At 32.9% G+C, this 12,882-nt stretch overlaps 3 protein-coding genes across 3 annotated transcripts in view; 1 reads left to right on the top strand and 2 right to left on the bottom strand.

Annotated features, from left to right (window-relative positions):
- Nucleotides 1-669, bottom strand: part of LOC111499640 — a 1,999-nt gene extending 1,330 nt beyond the window's left edge. Inside the window, exon 1 of the mRNA XM_023151255.1 lies at nucleotides 617-669. The gene's annotated coding sequence lies outside the window, so the exon portion shown is untranslated. The remainder of the gene's footprint in view (nucleotides 1-616) is intronic.
- Nucleotides 670-6,923: 6,254 nt separating this feature from the next.
- On the top strand, nucleotides 6,924-10,693 carry LOC111499573 (protein CONSERVED IN THE GREEN LINEAGE AND DIATOMS 27, chloroplastic). Its single transcript, XM_023151162.1, has 7 exons — nucleotides 6,924-7,473; nucleotides 8,487-8,639; nucleotides 8,729-8,806; nucleotides 9,031-9,126; nucleotides 9,935-9,970; nucleotides 10,077-10,264; nucleotides 10,348-10,693. The coding sequence occupies exons 1-7, from the start codon at nucleotides 7,231-7,233 to the stop codon at nucleotides 10,508-10,510; spliced, it is 957 nt and encodes a 318-aa protein (XP_023006930.1). The 5' UTR covers nucleotides 6,924-7,230; the 3' UTR covers nucleotides 10,511-10,693.
- A 1,493-nt stretch (nucleotides 10,694-12,186) lies between these two features.
- The window catches only part of LOC111499575 (probable esterase KAI2), a 1,354-nt gene continuing 658 nt past the window's right edge, over nucleotides 12,187-12,882 (bottom strand). The window contains exon 2 of the mRNA XM_023151164.1: nucleotides 12,187-12,800. Coding sequence (XP_023006932.1) covers nucleotides 12,380-12,800 — 421 coding nt within the window. The 3' untranslated portion in view covers nucleotides 12,187-12,379. The remainder of the gene's footprint in view (nucleotides 12,801-12,882) is intronic.

Here is a 12,882-nt window from a genome sequence, read left to right on the forward strand (position 1 = left end):
TTTTTTTTTTTTTTTTTTTTTTTTTTTTTTTTTTTTTTTTTTTTTTTTTTTGGTCCACAATATTGCAATTTCTCGTACGAAAATATCTTCATCATAAATAGTTCATAATTGTGTTGGCCAAATAATAATAAAATAAATATATATCATTTTATTTTGTTACTTTTATTTAAAAAAATATTTTTGTTTTAAAATAAATAAAACATCTACTGTCATTTAAAAAAAGTTGATGGTTAAATTAATGAATTAAATCAAGTAGAAAGAAAAATTACATTCAGATTATTCTATTTTAAAAATAAAATTAATAACTAAAATTGGAATATCAAACATTTCCAAGTTAATTATTTTTTTAAAAAAATATTTCGAGTTAATTAGGCTAACCCAATAAAAAAAAAAATGTTAATAGACTATTTGAACTGAATTTTCAACTTTTAAAAAATTCATGAAAAAAAAATAATAATAAAAATAATCGAGGTTACATCAATTTACCGAGTCATATGAACACTCTTGAATCAGTTAAGTGTTCGTATCTCAGTTTCAACCGGTAACAAGAACAAAAAAGGAAAATTTCGAGAAAAAACCCGGAAGAAAACTAGAGATAGAGAGAGAAAAAAAAAACCTGAAAGAGAGAAATGAGATGCAAGCAAGAGAGAGTGACAAACAACAGCTTCCTCAAATCTTACCAGCTGCTCCATTCTCATATATATATATATATATAAGCTAGGAGATTTAAAATTAATTAATTAAATGAAAAAAAAAACAGTTTATTTATTTATTTATTTAATTATTTGAGTAGATTAGGATTTGGGAAATGTGAGAGGGATGTTTGGTCTGAAAATAATAATAAAAATAAAAATAAAATAATAAAAAAATAATTAAGTGTATGTAAAACTAAGACACAGATTAATTACCCTGTACCTTAATTTAAGGTTGGTCACATGGGGTGTTGTAATTGTTTATTACATCTTAATAGTTGTCATGTCCCTTCTTATACATTCTTTTTCTCATTTTTTCTTCATCCACTTTTACTCCTATTTTAATTAATTATATATCTATTTAATTTTTAATTTTAATCACGAACCTATTCCATTTCATTGGAAAAATCTTTCGAAAGATGTTGGATTAGTTACCTAAGTTCACAATCCAACCGGATGGATTAAGTTGTCCGTTTTTTTTAATTATTTAAAAAGAATTTATTTATCCACCGCACAAATATTCTTAATATTCCTAATAATCTTGAAAAATAGGTTAAGATTGCATTGTAATTCTATTTTTTGGACCCGTCAAACTCTTACCCTAAATGATTTTTTCCATTTTCTAGAAATTCAATCCAACTCAAGTTGAAAAAAAATAAAATAATAATAAACATTTTAAAATAAGATTTGTTTTTTATAACGGTAAATAGTTTTAAATTCATCTTATTTTTTAAATATAGTATTAATGGTAAGGGTATTTTAGAACTTTTCAAAAGCTTCAACAAAACTTTTTTAAATTTAAACATATTTTTTAAAACTATTAAAAGTTTGTGGATATTAAAAAAAAAGAATGGTTGCCGTTTTTATTTTAAGTTTAAGAATATTATTGACGCTTTTAAAAATTTAGAGGTATTTTTTTTTACCCAACTTATAATTGAAGGGTGTTTTTATTAATTTAACTTTTTTTTTTAAAAAAAAATCAATATGTAATAATGAAAATTTGACGTCTAAATTGAGATTTGTTTAGATTAAGTAGTTCGTTTTATTAATCGTAGAAAGAAAATCAAATTAAGAAACTGAGTAAAAACTATATAATAAAGCTAATAAACTATAATGTATTATAAATTAGGTTAAATAACAAAAATGTAACACGTCGAATTCATACACAAATGATAAGATAAAATATAAGATATAAATTAAGAAAGATAAGATAATAAAAATATTTCCTAAAAAGAAAAAATAAAAGAAAATAAAAAAAAAATGGAAGTGGAATACAGGTGATGCGCCGACAAATGGATGCTGACGTACGAGATTTGTGTACCTCTTGGGTTGCCTCTAGAGCTCAAAAAATAGAATAAATCTAAATAAAATAAATAAAATCAAAACTTCTTAGCACATGATCTGATTTTGTCTTTTTTTTTTTTTTTTTTTTTAATTTTTAAATAGTCCTTGTCGAAATCATTTCATTATTTCATATATTATTGAAATTAAATTCGTAATTTAATAATTTTATTATATCAAATCCAAAAATTTAAATAAATAAAATTGTGAATTTGATTAATTTATTTGATGGGTATTAAATGAGAATAAGAAGGTGTTGAAGAAGGTAGACATAATGAATTAAGTATTGGGGTTATATAATAATAATCACAAAGTATGGGGGTTGAGGGGCAATTGTGATAAATTATAGGGGGGAGGGTGTAAACTGCAAATGGAAAAGAAAATTCCATGAGAATTATAAGTGGTGTCAGGATAAGTGGGACCCACAGGTGCACTTACAAATCAGATCCTTGTTTGTTGGGGGAGAAATTAAAAAATGAAATAAAATAAAATAAAATAAAATAAAATAAAATAAAATAAAATAAAATAAAGGATTTGGATTTTCCAACACCAAGCACTAAAAAAAGAAAAAAGAAAAAAAATCCATTAATTTTTTATTTATGAAATAAAATTAGAGTGTAAAATAGATATTTTATTAATTAGTTATAAATAAAATTAAAAAATGGAATTAGTTAATGTATGGGTGTAATTATAAAGGTCACATGGTGATGTGTATGTGTGAGAGAATATAATAATAATAATAATTAAAAGAAAAAGTTGGAAGGGAAAAGAAATATGTGGGTGATAGGTAGGATGAGAGGTGAGGTGGGAATCTCTCCCAAACTCTCTCATGTACACAGCACGCCTTGCCGGCGATGGGAGGAGCAGCCGTATGGGGCGGTGGGTCCATTGCCTTCCCTCTTCAAATTTTTATTCTAACTAATAAACCTTTTTCTTCTTATTATTATTTAATTTCTATTTTATGATTTTACTCCAAATTCAATCCATCATAAAAATTAATTTAAAATTAGAATTACTACTTAACCCAAACCCAATCCTGCTCTACTTTTAAATAATTAAAGTGGTAAATATTGGATGATGAAAGTACCACATTAGACTAATTTAGAGAATGATAATGAGTTTATAATAGAGTTTATATTCAAAGTGACAATATCATACCATTGTGGAGAGTCGTGTTTATCTAACAGTAAATTGTCACCCATCTAACCAACTTGAACTTTTGGGTTGGTTCGAAAGATTTTTCCGAACCAATATACTCTTATAAAATGACTGTTGATGGTCGCTTATTTTAAAAATACAAAGACTAAAATATATTTTAAAATTTAATAGTGAATCACCCGACACAAATACACAAAACATTCAACCACAGGGCATGACATTTAAATTTGTATTCCCAACGAACCACAAGTTTCTGCAATTCTCTGTCAAATTTGTATTCCCCTCAAATTTCACCCACTCTCACACACGCCTATCTATATTTTATTCCTTACCTCTTCTTTAATGTTTATACTTTTTTTTTACTCTCTACACGCTCGTCTTTCATTCTCGAGTTCCTAATTTAACTAATTTACATTTTTCGAGTTTCGAACTTTTTCTAACTTTAAACAATAACTCGTATTCAGGTCTATACATTGGTAGATCTAGAACTTTAAGATATATACTTCGACCATTCACCCTGCACGTTGCTTACATGGTTTTAAGTTTAAACTTTACCATGTCAGCTTACTTTTTTTTTTTGAACTTGTCATAGTGGGAATTGTATTTACAAATCGACAAGAAAATTCTTAGAGATCACTTAACGTATGAGTGTTTTAAGTCAAATATGCTTAACTTTGGAATTACTATGATTGAGCTACTGAAAAAGAGAGTTTACCTTAGTAACTACCATACCATACTATAGTAATTTCATTCAATCCACAATTCTTAAGTTTGATGGTCATTATGATCATTGGTATATGCTTATGGAAATTTTTTTTCGCTCAAACGAATATTGGTCTTTGGTGGAGATTGGAATCCTTGCCGCAGTAGAAGAAGGAGAGATTATCGAAGCATAACAAAAAATAATTGTAGATCAAAAGGTGAAAGACCTGAAGGTCAAGAGTTACCTATTCCAAGTCATTGATTGAACCATTATGGAAACAATACTAATCCTTAATAGAAATACTGCCAAACAAAATTGAGACTATGAAGCAGAAGTACTAGAGTTCTACCAGAGTCAAAAGAGCACAACTTCAAGCTCTTATAAAGAAGTTTAAGGTCCTACGGATGAAAGAAAGTAAGAATTTTGATGTATATTTTGCTTGAGCACTCACTATTGCAAATAAGATGAAAATTCAAGGGGAAAACATGAAACAAATGGTGATTATTGAAAAAATCTTGAGATCAATGACTTCAAGGTTTGACTACGCTATATGTTTGATTGAAGAGTCTAATAACCTAGACACTTTAACTATCGATGAATTGAAAAACAGCTTGTTGGTACATGAGCAAAGACTGAATGGACGTGTAGGTGATGAACAAGCACTAAATGTGACATACGATAATAGAATCGGTGGAAGAGGAGGTGATCGAGCTCGTGAAGTTTTTCGAGGCAGAGGTAGACATCCATTCAACAAAGCTACAGTGGAGTGTTACAAATGTTATCAATTAGAACATTTTAGATATGAGTGTACTCAACGGGAGAAGGAAGTGAATTATGGTAAGCTCGAAGAGAGAAGAAATAATGAGCAGGATTTTCATATTACTTTCAAGAATCATGTCACAATTTTAGAAGACAACACTCACCTTTGGCACCGTAGATATGGTAATCTAAGTTTCAAGGGTTTGAGAACATTGCAACATAAGCAAATGGTGATACGGTTACCCCAATTGAAGGCATCATCTAAAATATGCCACTGATTGCATGGTGGGAAAGCAACACAAAGGCGGCAATTGGTACATGTAGACATCTGTGGACCCATCAAACCTCTTTTTAATAGTAAGAAGAGATATTTCGTAAGTTTTATTGATGATTACAACAGAAAGGTGTTGATATATTTTCTTGTTGAGAAAGAGAGTAGAGATTTTGTTATGTTATCACTGTTAATTGATGTATGCATTTCCGTATACCACACATGTAAATTGTATTAATACGGATGCCCTAAACCTATGAGACAATTAAAAAATCATGTAGGTTAATCGTGAACATTATGACAAGGATCAAATATGTATTTCTCGTAGGGACGTTAGGTCAAGGAAAATAATAGAGGTATGACTAATGTCATGAATATATGTTATATTTTAATGTTGTGGGACCTTATGCATTTTGTATGACACGTGCATCATGATACTTCCCTGTTATATTTAGTAGGGATGCGTACTTTACAATATCTATCTTTGCCATGATATTATGTGAGTTTTTTTCCTCCGTGGTGTCTAACAATGTGAGTATGCACTAGCTTGATGAGTTAGACTTAGGGGTACATATACAAACCTACTTGGTGGGTCCACGGTGTGCATGCATGAACCATGTGTGAGGAAGTATTCTAGATCCAACCCTATATAGGTTTAGAAAGCAGTGCCCAAGGTCATACCATAATGTTTCTATGAATGATGGGTCTCATCATAATTGTTTGTGTATGCATTTTCTAATCTCAATAGTGGAGTACTTACTGAGTATTTTTTAGAATATTCAAGACACCCTGATACGAATGATGATATCGTATAGAGGTCATGGAACAGAAGCTAAGGTAAATGCATTTATGTTTAAACTGTAACGGTTAGGTTAGATCAGAGACATGGCATGCATGTCGTGGTAACTTTATTTTTTAATAAAAAAAATAGAATCGTTCAGTGAAATGTTGGGAAATAAAACAAGAATAAAGAATCCTTTTTTTTGCTCCGAAAGTTATTTACAAATGTTGGGAATTTTCTGCAAACAAGAAGCAGAAAAAGTGGATCAATTTTTTTTTTTACAAAAATAGAAATTTAAAAATAAATTTGTTAATTTTGTGTTGATTTTAAGCTTATTTAACTTATAGGCCTATAGCTTCTGAGAAATTTGGCTCGGGATCGAAATGAGTATAACACGTTTTGAATGGTTTGAAGTTGGAGCTACTACGAGATTGGGTACTAAACTCAATGTATATGACTAATAAAAAAACACTTGTACAAATATTTTGTTTGGTTAATTCGAGTATAGCTTAATAGATAAGACATCAATTATCATTTTAAAGACAGACGGTTGGATTCTATAACATTGAAATTCTCAAACTAAACAAGAGGGTTTGTTTGAATTGCACAAAACAAACGCATCACATAACGTGACAAATGTTTCTAGCATATATACTTGATATGATAAAGCAAAAACGTTTTCTCCAACCACGAACATTTCCATGGGTAGAACTAGAAATTCTATTTCCCGTAGTAATGGTGAGTGTAATGGGAACAGCCTAAATCGTGAAAAAATAGTACAAGCATCGTGCTGCTAGATGAAGCGTTGGAGTGTTGCACCCTAAATGGTGCGAATCTAGTAACAGAAAGTATCACTAGCTTATGTTCAGACACGAGTAGTATGGGACATGTGGAATCCTATATGAATTAAGGCTAAATATGCTCTTATAATAAAAAAACTAAGATAATATCTTAAAATGTTTCTAAATATTCAATTTTGGTCTGAAATTAATTAAAACTTTTTAAAGTTTCCAAAGGTGATTTTATTATTATTTAAATAATTTTGATAAAAATTAACTTTAAATTAATAATAGAGACTAATTTAAAATTAAAATGGTATTCAAAGTAGAAAGCCTAAACTTAAATATTTAAAAGTATATGGAATAAAATAAAATTACTTAACCAAACAAGTAATTGGGTCCAATAAATAAACCGAACCAAACGGTCCAACAGAGCCGAATGAAAAGGCCCAAACAAACCAAACCCTCGCGCGGAGCCTGAGAAAAACGCAAGCAGCAGCGTGCAAAGGGGCAGCATCCACATGGTGAGCGAAGGAACGCCTCTTGCAAACCGCAAAACCCCAATTCGCAGCCACAAAAAATTAAGGAAAAACCAAAAGAAATTGGGATAATCCGACTCAGAATCCCACGAAAGGCTCACAACAATCCACGCACCCACAAATCTTTTTCCAAAACCCCAAATCTCCAATGGGTCGCACCTATTTCTCTTCTCCGAGAATCACTGCTTTCGGAGAAGACACAAGTAGATGCTTCGGCTGAATGTGTACTGCAGCAGTTGCTGCTCTCTGATTCCAGAAGGCAGAGATGTGAGGACTGGCTTTGGATTTGGGCCGTCTCTGGTGATCCGATTGAGGCGAAATCGGAGGCTGAATCGAAGGGTTTTAGCCAAAGCCTTGAAGGATGATCAGAAAGACGGCGCCGGCGGCAGATTTCCCGGCCAGAAATGGGACCCTGGTTTGGAAATTGAAGTCCCTTTTGAACAACGGCCGGTATGGATAGTTTTCTATAAAATATTCAGCGTTCATGCCGTTTCTCTGTTTCGAATTTCCATAAGCATATTCATAATTCTCTTCGAATTTCGGAGAGATGAAACATTCTTCTGCTTCATCTTGGGATAAACATTGTCAAAACTCATGAGCATTCTTATGGGTAAGAGTGAGAATCAAAAAGTAGAGTAGATGGGAATAACAACATTATTCCTACTTTTTCGAAGTGCTTAAAATCATTGGTTTAGAAACACACTGGATTAGTTCTTCGAATTAATAATATTTAAGGCTTAATAAACAGCTTTTCATTTTTTTAAACATTTTATATTGTGGGTAGTTGCTAATCTAGCCTAATTGGAATAGAATGCTGCAAAAATAATTGCTAGAACTTTTTTGTATTAAAAGTTTAACATCTGGCGTGGAGGAATCTCTACCAACCTCTTAGTTGAGCTTGCTTGTTTATGCTTTAATCTATTTAGTTGAGATAACATAACTATTAATTAATGATTAACATAGCTATCAACTAGTGATTAATATAACTGTAGTTCATTACCATCCACTGTGTTATTGATTAAACTAATGGACATCATTAAAGAAGTGATGAATAACTTTTTTAATAACAAACTCTATATATTCAAATATTTTAGCTACACCCATCCATTCTTTTTTATTCGTAAAACCAGGCTAAGATCTCGGAAATTGTTTGTTACAGTTGAAAACCTTAAATAAAATAAAAAAGAAAGGAAAGATAAAAGAGGAGGTGTCTCAACCATGTTACTGAAAAATGATTTAATGTAGTAATGACAAGGACAAGACTATTATTTGAGAAGTTTTATCATTCTATAGGGTTGAAATTGAAACTTTTGAATCATAGAGACCAATATAGAAGATGTAGCCAAATCACAGGAACCAAATTGAGCCTAAATCTTGAAACTTATAATATCAAACGGATGAAATTCAATTGAATCCCATTGAATAAGGTGGATGATTTAGAAGCATTATGTGTGGGAGTGCAGGTGAATGAATACTCATCTTTAAAAGACTCTGCATTGTATTCATGGGGGGAGCTGGGAGCTGGGCCATTCTTCCTTCGCCTTGGAGGGCTTTGGTTGGTAAGTTTCACGGTCTTAGGAGTTCCCGTTGCAGCCGCAAGCTTCAATCCATCAAGGGTACCTAACCAACTAATCATCCAATCTAATAATATTGAATTTGAAGAATGCTTTGAATCTTTCTGTGCTTACTTTTTTGTTTGTTTCAGGAACCTTTGCGATTTGTGCTTGCTGCTGGAATTGGAACCCTTCTCCTCGTCTCCTTGATTGTCCTGAGGATATATCTGGCAAGTTCTTCCATTATTGATTATTGGAGTTCTGGCTTGGGTGAAATAATCATTTCTTTGTCACTTCATTCAATAATTCACTTGCTGTGTTTATGTTAATTTTCAAGCCTACAAATAGAGGATAGAGTTCAAAAATATCCTTAAAAGAACAAACATTATCATAATTTATAGCCTAAACTTTTAGTCTATTGGTAGTTTAACCGTAGATGGGATTGTGGTTTCAGGGTTGGAGTTACGTGGGAGATAGGCTGTTATCGGCAGTCATACCTTACGAAGAGAGTGGATGGTATGACGGCCAAATGTGGGTTAAACCCCCTGAGGTAAGTTACTCTTAACTACAAACTCATTATTTCACTCTTCCTCTCACTTTAGCTACAAAATTTAAACGACATGCTTTGTTTTTGCCTTTGCTTTTAATAGTAGGCACTCAAACTTTGTTGTATTTCAATTGATGAATTCTTTTGTGAAAGAACCTGAAATGTATGATGATATGAGTATTGAAAAATGTGGATTGGTTATTCATTTACTAACGCACAAGAAATTTGGTTGAGTTATTTATTTATTATTCCATGTGGGGCAAGTTTTCATGTGTATCTTAAGCATTCTTTGTGAGTCCGATTGTTGGATCATTACATGCCTTTGTTCAATTTAAATGATAAACCTTAATTTTGATGACGAGTCATTCTTCGATTTTCTCTAACTTATCACGTTAAACTTTTGGGTTTCGCTCTAGAGTTGTCATCGCTGCAATGTTATTTCCTCTCCGTTTCAAATAGTAATTCACTTGCTCGGCCTTGTGTGCGTTGTGAGGGGACTGTTAAGAATATGCTAATTCTTTTTAATTTACCACCCTTTCTGTTGGCTTTAGTTTTGAGTGTGGAGTTCATTTAATCTTCTCTGGATTCTTTGGAAGGAAAGAAATCAAAGAATTGATAAGTTTTCGCCATTTGAGCCTTTCGGTTCGAGTGTGCGGTTTTTTGCTTCTTGGTGGTGTTCTACAACAAAATGTTCTTTTGTTTGTAATTATAGTCTTCTAATGGCTGTTCTAGATGTTCTTTTGTAGCTTGTTTGCATTGGGGATATTTTTTGTCCTCTTGAATATATTCTAATTTCTCATTTTCACTGTAGGTTCTGGCTCGTGATAGATTGTTAGGATCTTACAAGGTATTATCGAATACCGATATGATAAACTTCAGAAAAAATTTATTCTAATAGGAAATACTATCTAAATCTTCATTTAACTAAAGAAAAAAAAAATCAATATCTACAGGTTAAACCAGTGATCAACATGCTGAAACAAACTCTAGTTGGAACAGGGGTTGTTCTTGTCTCAGCTGTATTATTGTTCATATTTTCTACACCAGTGGAGGATTTTGTACAAACCACACTTTCCTCAAAACAAAGCACATCATCCAACGTTAATCCAGATTCAATCATCAACAAAAAATACAACTTAAGGTAATGAATTGAGTTGAAGCCTGTTGTTTCCCCTCTTCCTGTATTCTACTTCACAACTCAGCAATGAGTTTATATGTTTGTAGAAAGGACGAGTTGCTTCGGTTACCAGTTGAGGTCATGGCCGACGACGAGCTTGCAGCGGCAGCAGCGGAGGCAGCCGATGGAAGACCGGTTTACTGTAGAGATCGGTATTATCGAGCATTAGCAGGAGGACAATACTGCAAATGGGAGGACTTGGTTAAGTAAATACAAAGCTAGGTGAGAAATATTCAAAAGCAACTTGGTTTCTGTTTAAGCTGGGGAAGAAATGTTCAAATGATTGCATGATTCTATATAGTTTGGCAATTAATTGTAAGCCTTATTTTTTATATTTGTTACAATATTCCTAATAAGTTTTAGTTATGAAAGGTTATGGAAAGAGAATTACTATGGAAGAATACACGAAACTGCTAAACCTGTCACATTAGGACATATGGTTAACCAATCGAGTTTTGCTTAGCTTATCAATAATCCGTATTTTAGAGACGGATAGCACATAACAATCCTACTTGACCACTCTTCCCATCTTTATTTGCCTTTCATCAAGAGTAAAGGAAACAAATGATTCAAAAGCACTCCACCGGAGGTTAGATATTGGTTTTGACTTTTGGTCAAAGTGCACGGAAACAAATAACCGAATAAAAAATAATAACTTAAGAGTGAATTTCAAAGATCGTTGAACCCAACTCTTTTGTGGGAATGACTTCCCCTCTTTATTAAAACCATTCAAAAAGTGAATAAAAGATATTTAGAAGAATATTATACACTTTGCTTTACTTGGAATAAAAAACTTAGCAGGGGTGGAGGCGTATTGTAGTAGAGGCGAGGCTAGACAATATGAACTATAGTTCTCTTATCTTTTATCATTTTATGATTTTCTAGATTTAAAATATTTAGACATTATCTCCTAAATTTGAAACTTACTCCTAAACAAGTCAAATATATTGGTTTGGTTTGTAATTGATTTAGTTTTTGACAAGTTGTATACTGTGCTCTCTTTGTTGATGAAACCTTCAGATTGGGCCACATACACTTCTTCTTCTTGGAGGTCACCATTTAAAAATGTTGATTTGGCGTCCAAGTGATGAACCTCCCACCTGTGTGTTGAGCAATGAGAGCATGAATTAGCCTTACAGAGTCTAGCCACCAGTACAAAAACCAAATAGATGGACCTGTGTTGAGTGGTAGGTCAATGAAGTGGCCCACATTTTGTTTATTCTCAATGGATTCAAGCTTTTTTTTTTGCATGGTCTCCTACCACGCTATCTTAATTGTTGCCTCACGATAATTTGTTAGCTCCTCGGCAACAAGCAACATTAGCTCGTCAGAATCTAATTATTCTTCAAGTGTATGTACACAAATTTCAGCGAGAGAACGAAACTTCTTTGATCTACTATCTGTTGTGGTGCTCTCGCTTGAGCTCTCTTGTTTTGGAGAATTCATCATGTCTTTCGGTATCATTGGTGATGACTGAACTCCGCAATAGTTTATTTGTTATCGTAACGCTGCACCAATCACACTTCTTTTGTATTATATACTTTGTTCGTATTTTGTTCCAGAGGAGGATTGTTGGTGATTGTTGGAGTCTCATATTGGGAAAATAAGAGAAAAATCATGAGTGTATAAGTGAACGACACTATCTCCATAGGTATGAGACTTTTTGGAAAAGCCAAAAGCACTTTCTCCATTGGTATGAATATGTATTCCTTACTTATAAACCTATGATCCTTCCCTAAACTAGTCAATGTGGGACTCCCTCCCAACAATTCTCAACATGTGGAAGGTTGACGTTCCTAATATGCTCAACATTATTTGATTAACTCTAGCATACAAATTTCTAAAAACACAAGAATTTGGCGAAAGAGACTTCAGAGGCAGGCAGCTTCTTGGCTCTCAACCTTAGAATTAAACCTTTGAGCATGAGATTAGACATTCCTTAGTTTGAATACAAATGGTTAAAGCTAGTTAGTTTGGATACAAATGGTTAAAGCTGGTTAAAGCTAGTTGCAATTTCTTGGCTCCCAATCTTATAATTAAACCTTTAGGTATGACAATAGATATTCGTGGGCCTTGTCCTTAATACTTAAGCACCGGAATCACAACATCAGGGGAGCTCAGCTGGGGCAAGTGGCCGTCGGACTGCATGACCTCGACGATGGAGAGCCCGCCGAGGTTGCGGTGGATGTACTCGGAAACCACGACGGGGACGGCCATGTCCTTCATGCTTTGGATGATATGGCAGGGGACGGTGACGAGGGGGAGAATGCTCCTCATATCAGCTTGGAAGATGGTTTGAGCCACACTGAGGGCTATGTCGGGGCGCATGTTGAACAGGGTTCGGCTGAACTCTTGAACTGCCACTGAGTCCATGTCTCCACCCACGGCTAGCGGGGCGAACCCCGAGCACCAAGCCTTGTAGTTCGATTGCATTGCTTCGAATAGCTGCTCTAGATCTTCTTCCTCGAATCCTCCGAAGTAGTCCTCGTCGTTCAAGTATCTCAATCAAATAAATTAATTCATTTACAACTTTTTTATTTCCTTTTTTTTTTTTTTTTTTTTTTTTTTTTTTTTTTTTTTTT

The sequence above is a fragment of the Cucurbita maxima genome, unplaced genomic scaffold, assembly GCF_002738345.1.
Source record: "Cucurbita maxima cultivar Rimu unplaced genomic scaffold, Cmax_1.0 Cma_Scf00027, whole genome shotgun sequence".
Taxonomy (NCBI): domain Eukaryota; kingdom Viridiplantae; phylum Streptophyta; class Magnoliopsida; order Cucurbitales; family Cucurbitaceae; genus Cucurbita; species Cucurbita maxima.

Bases quoted from the DNA above. Each gene is read 5' to 3' on its own strand.
- LOC111499573 (XM_023151162.1), top strand. From the start codon at position 7,231: ATGCTTCGGCTGAATGTGTACTGCAGCAGTTGCTGCTCTCTGATTCCA. The intron at 9,127-9,934 runs GTAAGTTACTCT...TTTTCACTGTAG, and splicing joins TGTGGGTTAAACCCCCTGAG to GTTCTGGCTCGTGATAGATT. The intron at 9,971-10,076 runs GTATTATCGAAT...CAATATCTACAG, and splicing joins GATTGTTAGGATCTTACAAG to GTTAAACCAGTGATCAACAT.